The sequence below is a fragment of the Lynx canadensis genome, chromosome A1 (genome assembly GCF_007474595.2).
Source record: "Lynx canadensis isolate LIC74 chromosome A1, mLynCan4.pri.v2, whole genome shotgun sequence".
In the NCBI taxonomy this organism is placed as follows: domain Eukaryota; kingdom Metazoa; phylum Chordata; class Mammalia; order Carnivora; family Felidae; genus Lynx; species Lynx canadensis.
The window spans coordinates 114,699,817-114,712,770 of NC_044303.2; the positions used below are offsets into that span (position 1 = coordinate 114,699,817).

Below are 12,954 nucleotides of genomic sequence, written 5' to 3' on the forward strand. Positions count from 1 at the left end.
AAATAAAATAAATAAACATTTGAAAAATAAATAATAAAAACAAAAGGAATTGGTGTTTCCTTAACATCTGCATGAATTGAATGGGAAAAGAGAATCTTCCATACCTCCTCCCACTTTATATAAGGAAAGGAAAGGAAAGGAAAGGAAAGGAAAGGAAAGGAAAGGAAAGGAAAGGAAAGGAAAGGAAATGCTCCTGCCCTCTCTGTGGCAGAGGTCAGCCAGATCCTGGGCTGAGAGTGAAAACCATGTTTTCAGACTGAAAGATTTCCAGTCCTCATTTCTTGACTTTATAATGAACAGATACCAACCAGTCAGTGTTAGTGTAGAGGTAACCGAATATATACCTCATTCCAAGGTCTCTGGGCTAGGGTCTTAGCTCTTAACCTCATCTCCCAAGCCCAAGCAACCCTTATGGCCTTGACTTCTTAAGAAACTATAATTGAGGCACTCACTTACATATTTAACATGTAATACACTGTCAACTCTAGAGAGTCATATTGTTCTTTGTTGAGGATGTGGTAACGGCAAACCCATTCAGAGTATGGACACTGGAGCCATATTGCCTGGGTTCAAATCCAGATTCCACCATTCATTCATTACCTATGTGAACTTTTTTTTTTAATTAATTTTTTTTTTTAACTTTAGAGAGAGAGAAAGCACAAGTGGGGGAGAGGGGCAGGCAGAGAGAGAGAGAATCTTAAGTAGGCTCCATGCTCAGCAGAGGCTAACTGGGATCATGACCTGAGCCAAAATCAAGAGTCATTTGCTTAACCAACTGAACCACCCAGGTTGCCCATTAGCTGTGTAATTTTTTAAAAGTTACTGAATCCCTCTGTTTCTTACTCTCTTTATCTGTAAAATGTGCCTAATAATAAGTACCTGCCTCACAGGAGTGTTGTGAAAATTAAACTAGTCGATACATATGAGTTCATAAAAAGTCTTGCATATAATAAGCACCCGAAAAATGTTAACTACTGTTATTATTCCTGAAAATAACATAAATCAAATCACATGGTACCTATGAGGTGGGAGGATATTACAAGAAATTATACAGGAAAATGGTGCCTTTTAGGCAAATACAATTTTTCATAAAGTAGGTAACTAATTAAGCCCTAGTTTTTGTTTTGAAACTCAGAATTTCCACTTAATTAAGATTACTGAAAGCGCTGCTATAAACATTTATAGCAGCGTTTTCAGTAATAGCCAAATTATGGAAAGAGCCTAAATGTCCATCACTAATGGATAAAGAAGATGTGGTTTATATATACAATGGAATACTATTTGACAATGAGAAAGAATGAAATCCTGCCATTTGCAACAACGTGGATGGAACTGGAGGATATTATGCTGAGTGAAATAAGTCAGTCAGAGAAAGACAGATACCATGTTTTCACTCATATGTGGATCCTGAGAAACTTAACAGAAGACTATGGGGGAGGGAAGGGGAAAAATAGTTACAGAGGGAGAGGGAGGCAAACCATAAGAGACTCAAATACAGAGAGCAAACAGAGGGTGGATGGGGGTGGTGGTGTGGGGGAGAGGGGAAAATGGGTGATGGGCACTTCTTGGGATGAGCACTGGGTGTTGTATGTAAGCGATGAATCATGGGAATCTACCCCCAAAACCAAGAGCACACTGTATATACACTATATGTTACCCAATTTGACAATAAATTATGTTAAAAAATAATACTAATAAAATAAAATGGGACTGGGGAAAAAAGTTACTGAAATATGAACATGAGCACCAGTCTCTTCCCAGGTGGGGGCTTGTTTCTACTTTTCTGGGGAAAATGATCAGGAAATGACCCACTAGGTTAGGCAATAAGTCAGGGGACTCCCTCCTCATATTTGGAAGTGGAGGTACTTCAAACATTTTCCTCCTCCGGCTACTAGGAGTACCTGTTTGGCAGGCGTAAGGATGTGGGAGTGGGACAGAGAAGCAGCATCTTCCCCTCAGCCTTCTGCACCTAATACAGCAACAGCTTTTCTCTCCTTTCCCCTCAGCCCTCTGAGCTCTGAGCTCAAGGGCTCAGGGAGAAGGCCAGAGAGGTAGCTTCCTTCTGCGCAGAGAGGCAAGTGCAAGCAGCGGAGGCTGCAGACTCCAGAAGCTGCCTTAAAGAATACAGCAGCGCCCTCTGCTGGGAAGCACAACCGCCGCACTCCAAGAGAAGCACACTAGCGAACCTTGCAAACATCAATCCAGCTACTGCCCTTCTTCCCTCCCACTTACTTAAAAAAAGTCTCTTGGCCCCAGAACCTGGGAAGATGTCACTTTTGTCTCTATTCTATCTCAGCCAGGCTTCAGAGCCCTTTGTCCTTTTCCAGTCCTGGGCTAGCACTCCTACCAGGTTAATGCAGAATGACAATGATCAGTGGCAATTCTACCACCACCCCAGGCCATAGTGCTGTATCTCACTATGAAGACGAAAGCCTGGTTACATTAAAGAACTCTAAGAACAGAAAGCCTGGGATAGTGCTGGAAAATAGTTGAAAAGGTCTTCCTTAAGTCTAACTGCTCCTGCTTACTACTTTTGTATCCTTTTATTCCTATCTTCAGATAGCACAGATATCTATTTTCAACTCTCCCAAGTCCTAAACTTATCTCTGTGAGATGTGAAATGAAGTGGAGAAAAGACTGTGGGAAATGAGAAAAGTCAAAATTCCACTGTAGACAAGGAATCTTTTTGAGCCCAACTCAGAACTATAACCTGCCTTAGACATGGCAATCATCTTGCTTCTCTGAGCCTAGTTATCACAGCATGCTGAGTATGGGGCACACTTTTAGGTAACGCATACCTTGGAATGGTCTAGGAAAGGATAGCCAGGATATTGCTGGAGAATGCAGTTTAAAAGGTTTTCCTTAATTCCAGAGCAGAGGTTCTCAAGGCTTGGCATGAATCAGAATCACCTGAAAAGGAAATTTCAAAACCCAGAATTCTGAGCCCTAACTCAGAAGTTTTGTTTTAGTTAACTGTGTGATGCCTGAAAATTTACATTTCAAAGAAATTCAGATGATGCTTACAGTTCAGGGCCCAAACTTTGAGAACCACAGGTCTAGAGAAAAGCACCTTGCCCTCGGCTATAAATCAAGATGGTTACACCTTTGTTTAAAGGAGTCTAATTTGGTGATCTCTTCCTTATAAAGACCTTCTAGGAGTAGACTGAGCTCACAATCAAATCCCTAATTTTGTAGTGTTTATTTTCTCATTTAAGAAAAAGAGAGAGAGGGAAACAAAGAAGGAAAGTACAGAGAAAGAAGATGCCCAACTCCCTTGCACAGACCCAGGGAGAGAAAGAGCTGGCTGGCTTGTAAGAAGACACTTAATTGGGAAGAGAATGTAACCACTTCCTGAAGCAACACAAATCTCCATCCAACCCAAAGCTACAGCCTTCTAAAGCCAGCTCCGGGACTTAGTCAACAGCCAGCAGTTTTGCTAAAACCAACCCCCAGGCCTAGAATTTCATTATCTTGGCAGCCTGTTGGTTTGCAGCCATCTTTTAACAATGTTGGGTTTTGCCACATTCAACATGGCTCTTTCTGTTCAGGGTTTCTACAGTGTCTTTGGGTGACTTGTAAGCAGCAAACCACTGATCCATTGTCATGGGCTCACATCCTTCACCAGTAAGGCAATCTGTTCCTGCAGCTGCCGCTCCCCTTCCCATGCTTTGCTCTGGCTTCGACACCTCAGCAGCTCAGCCTTGTGGTCTTGGTGATGCATAGGGCAGTAGCTCTGTGGTTCACACAGTTCCTGAAAGGTAGGGGACAAAGTAAGGGATACTCCAGTTTCCAGAACTCTGCCTACTAACTATAATGGAGATGCTGATAGTAGTAGCTAAGAAGAGCAGCAGTTTCTTCTCGGAGGGCTTTGCAGGCCCTGGAAGTTTAATGCTAAAGTTGGCTCCCCCAAGTCTGAGCTCTCCTGTTGCCCACGTGCCCCATTCTTTACCGTATATTCTGGAAAGAAGTCTCTGTAGCCCCCTTTAAGGATATATAGCTCTGGGTAGTACAATGCAGGATACTGGTTCAGAGCCCTGTCCTCTTCTCTGAGAGAGCGGCACCTTTAGAGAAAACCCAGAGGTGGGTGGGGTGAAAAGAAGCAAGGTCAGGATTCGGTGGATCATTTGCTGGGGAGGGGAACAAAGAATAGACTATGGGTAACCCCAAAGGACTTCCAGATCTCACTGTTTTTGCAAAACAAGGTTCAAGTAGTCACTCTTTCTCCTTTCCTTTGTTGGTATCTCATTCCCAATCCTTTTTCCTTCACTACTCCAAACTTTAAAAAAAATGTTTTTTTTTAAGTTTATTTATTTTGATGGTTGGGGAGAGACAGAGAAAGAGGGCGAGAGAATCCCAAGCAGGTCCCACGCTGTCAGTGGGGAGCCTGATGCAGGGCTCCAACCCACAAACCGTGAGATCATGACCTGAGATGAAACCAAGAGTCAGATGCATAAGTGACTGAGCCACCCAGACACCCCTCTGCTCCAAACTTTTAAATTGTAGAAACCTTTCCTTCCACTTCTCTAACCTTTAAGCTGCAATGGAAAATATGCATTCTTCATTCATTCATTCATTCATTCATTCCAGTCTCTGTCTGAACTGGTCTGGGAAGGCTCCCTGGTTTTAAGTCCCAATTCAAGGTCCATTTCCAACATCTGCCCATGTAGACACTCACATTCGGGGACCCCTTTCTGAGGAGAATTCACAGTGGAACACGATGATTATTCTTTTCTGGGTGTCCAGAGGCATGACAGGCTTCTTCAGAAAGAAGTCATATAGTTCTTCCTGACTGTACAAATTTAAGGCTCCCTGTAGAAGAATTTTGGTAAGTACTGTATTTCCTTAAGCACCTCTGGACAGTTACAACACTTAGAAATAACTGGGATACCATCTTGGGATATCTGGGCAAAGAAGTCTAGACTATAAGCACTTTTGGGACATAGATCTAATTATATCTCTGGGTCTATCCCCAAGGTCTGGCATAGAGCTTGGTATGTAGTAGGTATTCAATAAATGTTTGTAGAACTGACCCTCCAACCCCTAACATGTAGGAATCGTTGTGAGGAATGTCTGTGAGTATCTGCAAAGTGCTTCTCAATCCTTGCATTAATATTTTAATTTGAAGTAGGAGCCCTTGGCTCCAACAAAATAGGGGGAGATCGGTCTAGGAGGAAAAGGGAAAGTAAATTGCTCGACGTACACAGAATTAGAATAGGAATGAGGACTTGCAGCCTTATCCAAATGTATAACCTCTGCCCTGGTTCTGGAGTTCATAGGGCTTTTATCCATAGACTCTGCTCAATAAAGAGCTACCTCCAGCCCCTCCCAACTAATGTCCCCTATGTAACCTCACCTGGATGTGTCCTCCCCGGTACTCATATGGATAGCGGCAATCGATGATATAAAACTTCTCAATCAGACTCTGGAACTTCCCTAACAGTAAGGCAGCCACCTGCACAGAAACAATGATTAAACACTCTGCTCCCAGTCACTCCAAGGGAGAGAACAGCCCTTCACACAGTTCGTCATTTGTACTCCCTTTAGTCACCCAGGATTCTACTGTATCCCCGTCCTCCAAAGGCCCCCTATATTTTGAAATGGAGCAATGGTTGCATCCTTACCCCCCATGCAAGAGGATAAAATAGGAAATGGTCTTTTTGGAACACCGAAGTAGCTAGTATTGTCAAGACACCAGAGAAAATCGTATTCAAGCCACTCATCTGGAGGCAGGCATGGCTGCATTGAGCCTCTCAGAAGACACCCAAGGACTTCTGCAGTGGTACAGGTAGCAGATAGCAATTCCGACCTTGCAGGAAGAAATGGGAAATGGTTCCCCATGCTCCATCGTAAAGGAAGAAAGCAAATCTTTCAGGAAAGGATAAGGAAGGAAAAGGTCGACATCCTTAAGCTACTTGTAACAGTGTAAATTGGTTCAACCTTTCTGGAGTGAATTTTGTAAATGTAAGTGTAATTACACTTTGACTCAGTAATTTCTATTCCAACATCTTTAGTGAACAGAAAAGTACACAAAGATGTGGGACAACAATACTCATCCCTGCATTCATTATTTTAGGTTATCAAAATATTACAAATAACTTAAATATTCAATAATGGGGGTTTGGTTAAATTATACATGCCAATATAATAGAATATTATATAGTCATTGAAAGGATAATATAGATTTTTTTTATTGATGTAGAAACATATTTACAATGTCTTGCTAAGCTAACTTCAACATGTATAGAAGCTAACATGTTCATTATGATTCTATTTTTATCAAATATGTTCCAGAATAAAACATGGAAGACCATAAGGAAAATATTACTAGTGGTTATCTCCAGTGATGAGATTATGGGTAGGGTGACCAAATAACTATTGCACAAACTAGGACACTTTTGAGAGTGAAAGAGAACACTATAAATAATTACCACACACTGAAAGGTGTCAATGGGATTGTAACCTCTAAACCAGGATATAAATTTGCCTCAACTGAGTGATTTTGACTTTTTTCCTGCCCTCCCTTCCTTTATTGTTTTCTCTCTTTCATAACAATTTTATATCACTGGTTTAATTAAAAATAAAGGCAACAGAATGGGATAAACGGGACTCCTTTAACACAGCTTCAGTTGAATGAGGTGCCTATGTGAGTGAACACAATGAAAGAAATATAATGGAAGTGGGATTTTAGGGACAGAACAGACCAGATGGTAGCTTATGTAACCAGTTACCATCTCCAGAAATCTGCTTACTGTTTCTGGGTTGATGTACTTCAGATCTTGGTGTCTCCCTGACACGGTTGGCAGCACACACACCTAGAAATACCCAAGAGCTGAAATAACAACAAATTTTCTATACCCCAATTTGAGATCAAAGACCACAAATTGTCCTCCTTTCCAACTGACCTTAAAACCCCAGATGCCTTCAAAACAATCAAGAGTCTCTATAACTTGCATATGTAGCAATCCATTTCTAAGAAGTGATTCTAAGGAACTAATCAAGGGTGTGTACAAAATTTTAGATTTAGCTATAAATATGTCCACCTTGGTACAGTTCAAAAGGAAAACTTGTAAAAGTAAATATGCTACAAGAACAGCTTTATCAAGAAATTATGGGCAGGAATGCCTGGCTGGCTCAGTTGGTAGAGCGCGTGACTCTTGATCTCAGAGTTGTGAGTTCAAGCCCCACAGTGGGTGTGGAGATTACTTACAAATAAAAAAGTAAAAAAATAAAAATCTTTTAAAATAATTATGGGAATCCAAAAAGAAAGAAAGAAAGAAAGAAAGAAAGAAAGAAAGAAAGAAAGAAAAAAGAAATACTGTACTATTAAAAATTATGAAATGATGTTGGGGTGCCTGAATGTCAGTTAAGCATCTGACTCTTGATTTTGGCTCAGGTCATAATCTCCTGGTTCATGGGTTTAAGCCCCATGTTGGGCTCTGCGCTGACAGTGCAGAGCCTGCTCGGGATTCTCTCTTTCACTCTCTTTCTGCCCCTTCCCTGCTTTCACCCTCTCTCTGTCTCTCTCTCTCTCTCTCTCGAAAGAAAGTTTTTAAAATTATGAAATGATGAAGAACTGTTTATTGACATGAAAAGATGTTCTTGATACATTAAATGAGGAAGAAAAAAAACCCCAGTAGATCACAAAACAGTATAAATCATTTTTTGTGAAAAAACAAAAAAACCCAAAAATATGTATTTGTGTATGTAAAATATGCATGTGTGTTTGTGAAAATACAGAGAAAAAAGTCTGGAGGAATATATACCAAGATGTTCATAAGATTTGAGGTATATTGCATTTTCTACTTTTCCTGTAATGACCAAGTATTATTTATATAATTTTAAAAGATTTTTTTAAATGTTTTATTTTATTTTTGTGAGAGAGACACACAGTGTGAGAGGGTCACACAGAGTGTGAGAAGGTCACACAGAGTGTGAGAGCGTCAGAGGGAGAAGGAGACACAGAATCTGAAGCAGGCTCCAGGCTCTAAGCTGTCAGCACAGTGCGTGATGTGGGGCTCGAACTCAAAAACGGTGAGATCAGACCTGAGCCAAAGTCAGACGCTCAACTGACTGAGCCACTCAGGCACCCTCAAAGATATTTTTAAAAAGAAAAAAGTAAAAAGCCTCACACTTCCCCACTGCTTTGGATTTTCCCAGAATTAATAAAAAGTACTTTTTCACTGGAAAGGCTTAGGGTCTAGATGTACCATGATAGCACCTTCAGTTTATCAAATAGTAGTTGGTGAGGATACATGATTATACCTAGTGTCCTCTGCAAGCAACAACAACAAAAAAAAAGAAGACTCAAATCCAAAATGACTCAGTGAAATATAGGATGAGTATAACCAAACTCACCTTGGAGAAATCACCAATCAGAGACCCCTGGTTAGACTCTTCCTCCAGCATCTGAGTGATATTAATGTCACACAGAGAGACTGCCTTCTTTAGACCTAAGCCCTGAAGATGACAAGATTTCCCCCACCCCAATTCCTCATGTTAAAAGTTTAAAAACCAGGGGAGAGAAGGAGTGGAGACTTATTAAAAATATGCACACCTTTTGATCTAATAATTATTTGTTTTCCTAGGGAAATAAAAATACGCACGAAGATTTATCTGTAAAAATGTATATCCCAGCAAGTTTATAATAGATAAAGATTATTAATAAATAACAGGGTCTTGTTTAAACAAATCATATTCTACACATTATATATTACTATTATGCAATAACAAGTATGTTGTAGGGGCACCTGGGTGGCTCAGGGAGTTAAGTGTCTGACTTTGGCTAGGGTCATGATCTCATGGTTTGTGGGTTCAGGCCCCAAACATTGGGCTCTGTGCTGACAGCTCAGAGACTGGAGCCTGCTTTGGATTCCATCTCTTTCTCTCTCTCTCTCTGCTCCTCTCCTGCTCATGCTCTGTCTCTCTCTTTCTCAAAAATAAATAAACATTAAAAAAAAAGTATGTTGGAGATTAATTTCATTGACATGAAAATAAGTTCATGGGGCGCCTGGGTGGCGCAGTCGGTTAAGCGTCCGACTTCAGCCAGGTCACGATCTCGCGGTCTGTGAGTTCGAGCCCCGCGTCGGGCTCTGTGCTGCCTGCTCAGAGCCTGGAGCCTGTTTCCGATTCTGACCCTCCCCCTCTCTGACCCTCCCCCGTTCATGCTCTCTCTCTGTCTCAAAAATAAATAAACATTAAAAAAAAAAAAAAAAAAAAAAGAAGAAAATAAGTTCATGATATCCTTTAAAAAATGAGAAAACATGTACTTTTGTAATACCACTTTAATAAAAGAAAACAAAAAACTGCATCCAAAAAAGAATCTGGAAGAATATACACCAGCTAACAATAATTATCTCTGGCCTATGGGATTATGGACATTTCACAGCAGCTTCTTTTTTTCTTTTTTTTTTAATGTTTTTTCATTTTTGAGAGACAGAGAGCGACAGAGTACGAGTCAAGGAGGGACAGAGAGAGAGAGGGGGAGACAGAAAATCTGAAGCAGGCTCCAGGCTCTGAGCTGTCAGCGCAGAGCCTGACGCAGGCTTGAACTCAGGAACCGCGAGATCGTGACCCAAGACGAAGTTGGATGCTCAACTGACTGAGACACCCAGGCGCCCCTCACAACAGCTTCTTTTGTTTATGTGAAACTTATGTACTATAAAACAGCCAAATGTATTTAGATTTTTTTATAAAGGAGAGGTAGGAAATGGGGGCTAAGCTTTTCAAAAGTTGCTTGCCACCAAACAGTGTGTTCCATGATGCTATTTCTGTCAGAATGCAGTTAAAACAGCAGTAAATATCCTTACCATTCAAGGTTCCCTTGTATCCTCTCAGATCTTAAAAAAGAAAGTTGGGAAGAGAGTATGCCAACATCATTTCCAGAAGTATAATATAAAAAATATTTACTGTTAAATATTTTATACATGGATGCAGATATAGAAAAGACAGAACAAAGAGACAAAAAGCAAAAGTAATTAAAAAGAAGATATACTAAAGCAATCCTCATACCAAAAAAGCAGAAAAGACAAGAAAGAGCATTAAACAGATTCTCATCTTGAAAAGTTCTTACCTTCCTGAATTCTTTGTTGTGAGAACAATACTCCTGTTTTACTTTATCCGCTATGGGATTGTCCTTGAATTTTACCACCTGATTCAGTCTTGGCCTGTTCAGAGTCTCTGGCAGTGAAGGCGAGCGATACAAGGAGCTTCTATTCAGAGATGCCTGTATGGGAATATCACCCCCCGCCCCCCGCCATGTTCTTACTCCTCTAAGTGTGTCTGCAGGCCAGCAGCATGAATACTCCGGGGAGCTTGTTAGAAATGAAGAATCCTAGATATTGGACCACAGACTGAATTAAAATCTGCACTTTAGCAAGTTGCCCAGGTGATTTCTAGCAACCCTAAAGTTTGATAGGCAAAACCTTAGGTAAGCAACCACTCTTCCCCTCCTATTAACATCTTTCTCCTCAGACTGCATGATGTTTCATCTCCCCCAGATACATTAACTCTAAGCCAAACCAAATTCACCACGTGACCATCTTATATACACCAATTCTTGTAAGAGAAAGCAAGTGCAAACTCAATTCCTCCAGTCAAGGGAAAAAACAAACAAATGAACCTAATCCCACAATTTCTCTATAGGATCTTAAGACTCTGACAATCAACATTTAAGGACCCAAACAAAATAGAGGATGACAAACCAAAAAGGTCAGTCTGGGTAAAAAAAAAATACTAGGCAGCAAGAGTATGTGTCACTTTTTTGGGTAGTAGTTTCTTAGAGGGACAGAGAAAAAATACCACTCAGCTTTCTTATAAAGGAGGTTGTTAGTGGGAAAGAAAAATAGCAAAATAAGCATCCTGCAAGGGAAACGGGAACACTAGAATCTAATATCAAGATTACTATTATAGGATTGATATTATGAAGACTATCAGGGGAAAAATGGATTAAATACCATGAAGAACTAGCCTTGGAGTTACTGGCCCAGACTAAAGTGTAACATGATGGACTACTGTCTCCTTGAAAGCCATGATTTGGGTATTATAACCACAGGCAGAGGGATATATTAAATGACCTCTGATAACAACTTTCAACTTATCTAAGATTCTTTAAAAGAAATGTTTTTAAATAATCTCGACACCCAACATGAGGCTCGAACTCACAACACAGAGATCAAGAGTCCCATGTTCTAGTGACTGAGTCAGCCAGGTACCCCTCAACTAATCCAAGATTCTTATCCTCTGTTCCCATATCCCTTCTATCTCTTGCCTAGATAAAAGCCAAAAGTTTCTACTTTATACACTCACCTCACCAACTGCTATGGATTGATTGAGAAGTGAGCTAGATAATAAGAGAGCTATAACTAGAAGACAAGTTGATGGTCAATGATTTCTGGGAGAATAAAAAAAGAACATCAAAATTTTACTTTATAGTAACTATATCTATTACAGTGTTTGTCACATCGATGGTCCCATCTAAGGAAAACTCCATTGTTCATGGTACCAGCTGAAGATACAGTTCACATTTTATTTACCAATATTTTACACAGACCTTTTCCCTTGGATCCATGCCAGTCAACTCCCCACATCCCCACAACCCTGTCCAGAGCCACTGACAGGGCCATATTGCTGGTTCAACACACCCATTTAGTAGCCTAGAATATGTAAAAATAATCTGGGCCAATTAGGTTCTCTCTCCTGGGAGTCTAACTTAGAAAATGGCAAAATAATTAGGCAGCAACAGAAGCCAAAGCTTAAAAGGAAGAAGTCAAGAGATACAGTCAAGGCCATGAGGCCAGTGATGAATGCATGGATGAACCGAAGGTATAGTGGCAGAGAGATGTAGTAAAGGAATGAGGAACAGGCTACCCAGACTTCTTGACCCACTATTCTTCATATAATTTCAATTTTTCCCTGAGAAGAAGGCAGGAGAAAGCCAGATAGGAATTTCAAATTTGATGGCCTTAGTGCAGTCTTTGTTTCTTTTAACCATAAGAGCCTTCCTAGAACATACCAAATTATTAGCCTAACGGCTCATTTTAAAGAGTTTGGAATGAATGAGCTACTAAGGGAAATGTATCCATTTTTTAATATTATATCTAAGAAACCTTTACCTAACCCATGGTCACAGAAATTTTCTCCCATGTTTTTTTCTTCAGATGTTTTATAGTTCCAGATTTTACATTTAGGTCTATGATCCGTTTTGTGCTAATTTCTATATACGGCATGAGGTATGGATTGAGGTTTTTGTTTTTCATATAGATTTTCAATTGCTCCAGCACAATTTGTTGAAAAGACCATGTTTTTTCCATTTAATTGCTTTTGTATCTTGGTCTAATTATCAACTGGCCATATATGCATGGGTCTATTTCTTGAATCTCTATTCTCTTGCATTGATGCTTTAGGTTTCTAGTAGGTATTATGGTGATAATGAAGGTGATAAATATCTTTTTGTGTTTTGTATAATCCAAAGGCAAGAACCCAGAAATAAATGACAGCAGAAAACTACTTTAACAAACAGAAATAGCCACTACTTTTCTAACAGATTCTTTTCAACACATTTATATTAAAACAAAAGGCAATTTACTGCAAAGAGCATACATGCTTGGTCATGAAGACATGATGATACTTTAGCTTTGTCTTGCTAGTCAAAATTTCCCAGTTCTCAGAAGCAGCAGTGGGGAGAACCAAGGACCAGCTGGCTTAGATGGCACTCAATATCTGCCAATTAGTGATTTTCCTTCTTTAAGGAATCAATAAATACTTGCAATATTTGGGAGTTTTAAGCATTGAAAAGGCCAGGAAGAAGAAAAGGAAACTTGCTAAGCTCGAGTCTACCTGCAGATTTTATAAAAAGATCTAATTGAATAATTATTATTTTGTAAACTGAGAAGGCATCACCATTTCCTCATGGCCTGCACACTCTTCTATACAAATAGACTTGGCTTCTGGTCTTGG

At 40.0% G+C, this 12,954-nt stretch overlaps 1 protein-coding gene across 1 annotated transcript in view; it reads right to left on the reverse strand.

Moving 5' to 3' along the window:
* CDC25C (cell division cycle 25C) overlaps positions 1-12,954 on the reverse strand; it is a 34,281-nt gene that overhangs the window by 1,422 nt on the left and 19,905 nt on the right. Inside the window, exons 9-15 of the mRNA XM_032592938.1 lie at positions 10,070-10,222; positions 8,356-8,457; positions 6,750-6,812; positions 5,354-5,452; positions 4,676-4,809; positions 3,950-4,061; positions 2,799-3,751 (exon numbers count right to left, since the gene is read on the reverse strand). Of these exons, the coding sequence (XP_032448829.1) occupies positions 3,602-3,751; positions 3,950-4,061; positions 4,676-4,809; positions 5,354-5,452; positions 6,750-6,812; positions 8,356-8,457; positions 10,070-10,222 (813 nt within the window). The 3' untranslated portion in view covers positions 2,799-3,601. The remainder of the gene's footprint in view (positions 1-2,798; positions 3,752-3,949; positions 4,062-4,675; positions 4,810-5,353; positions 5,453-6,749; positions 6,813-8,355; positions 8,458-10,069; positions 10,223-12,954) is intronic.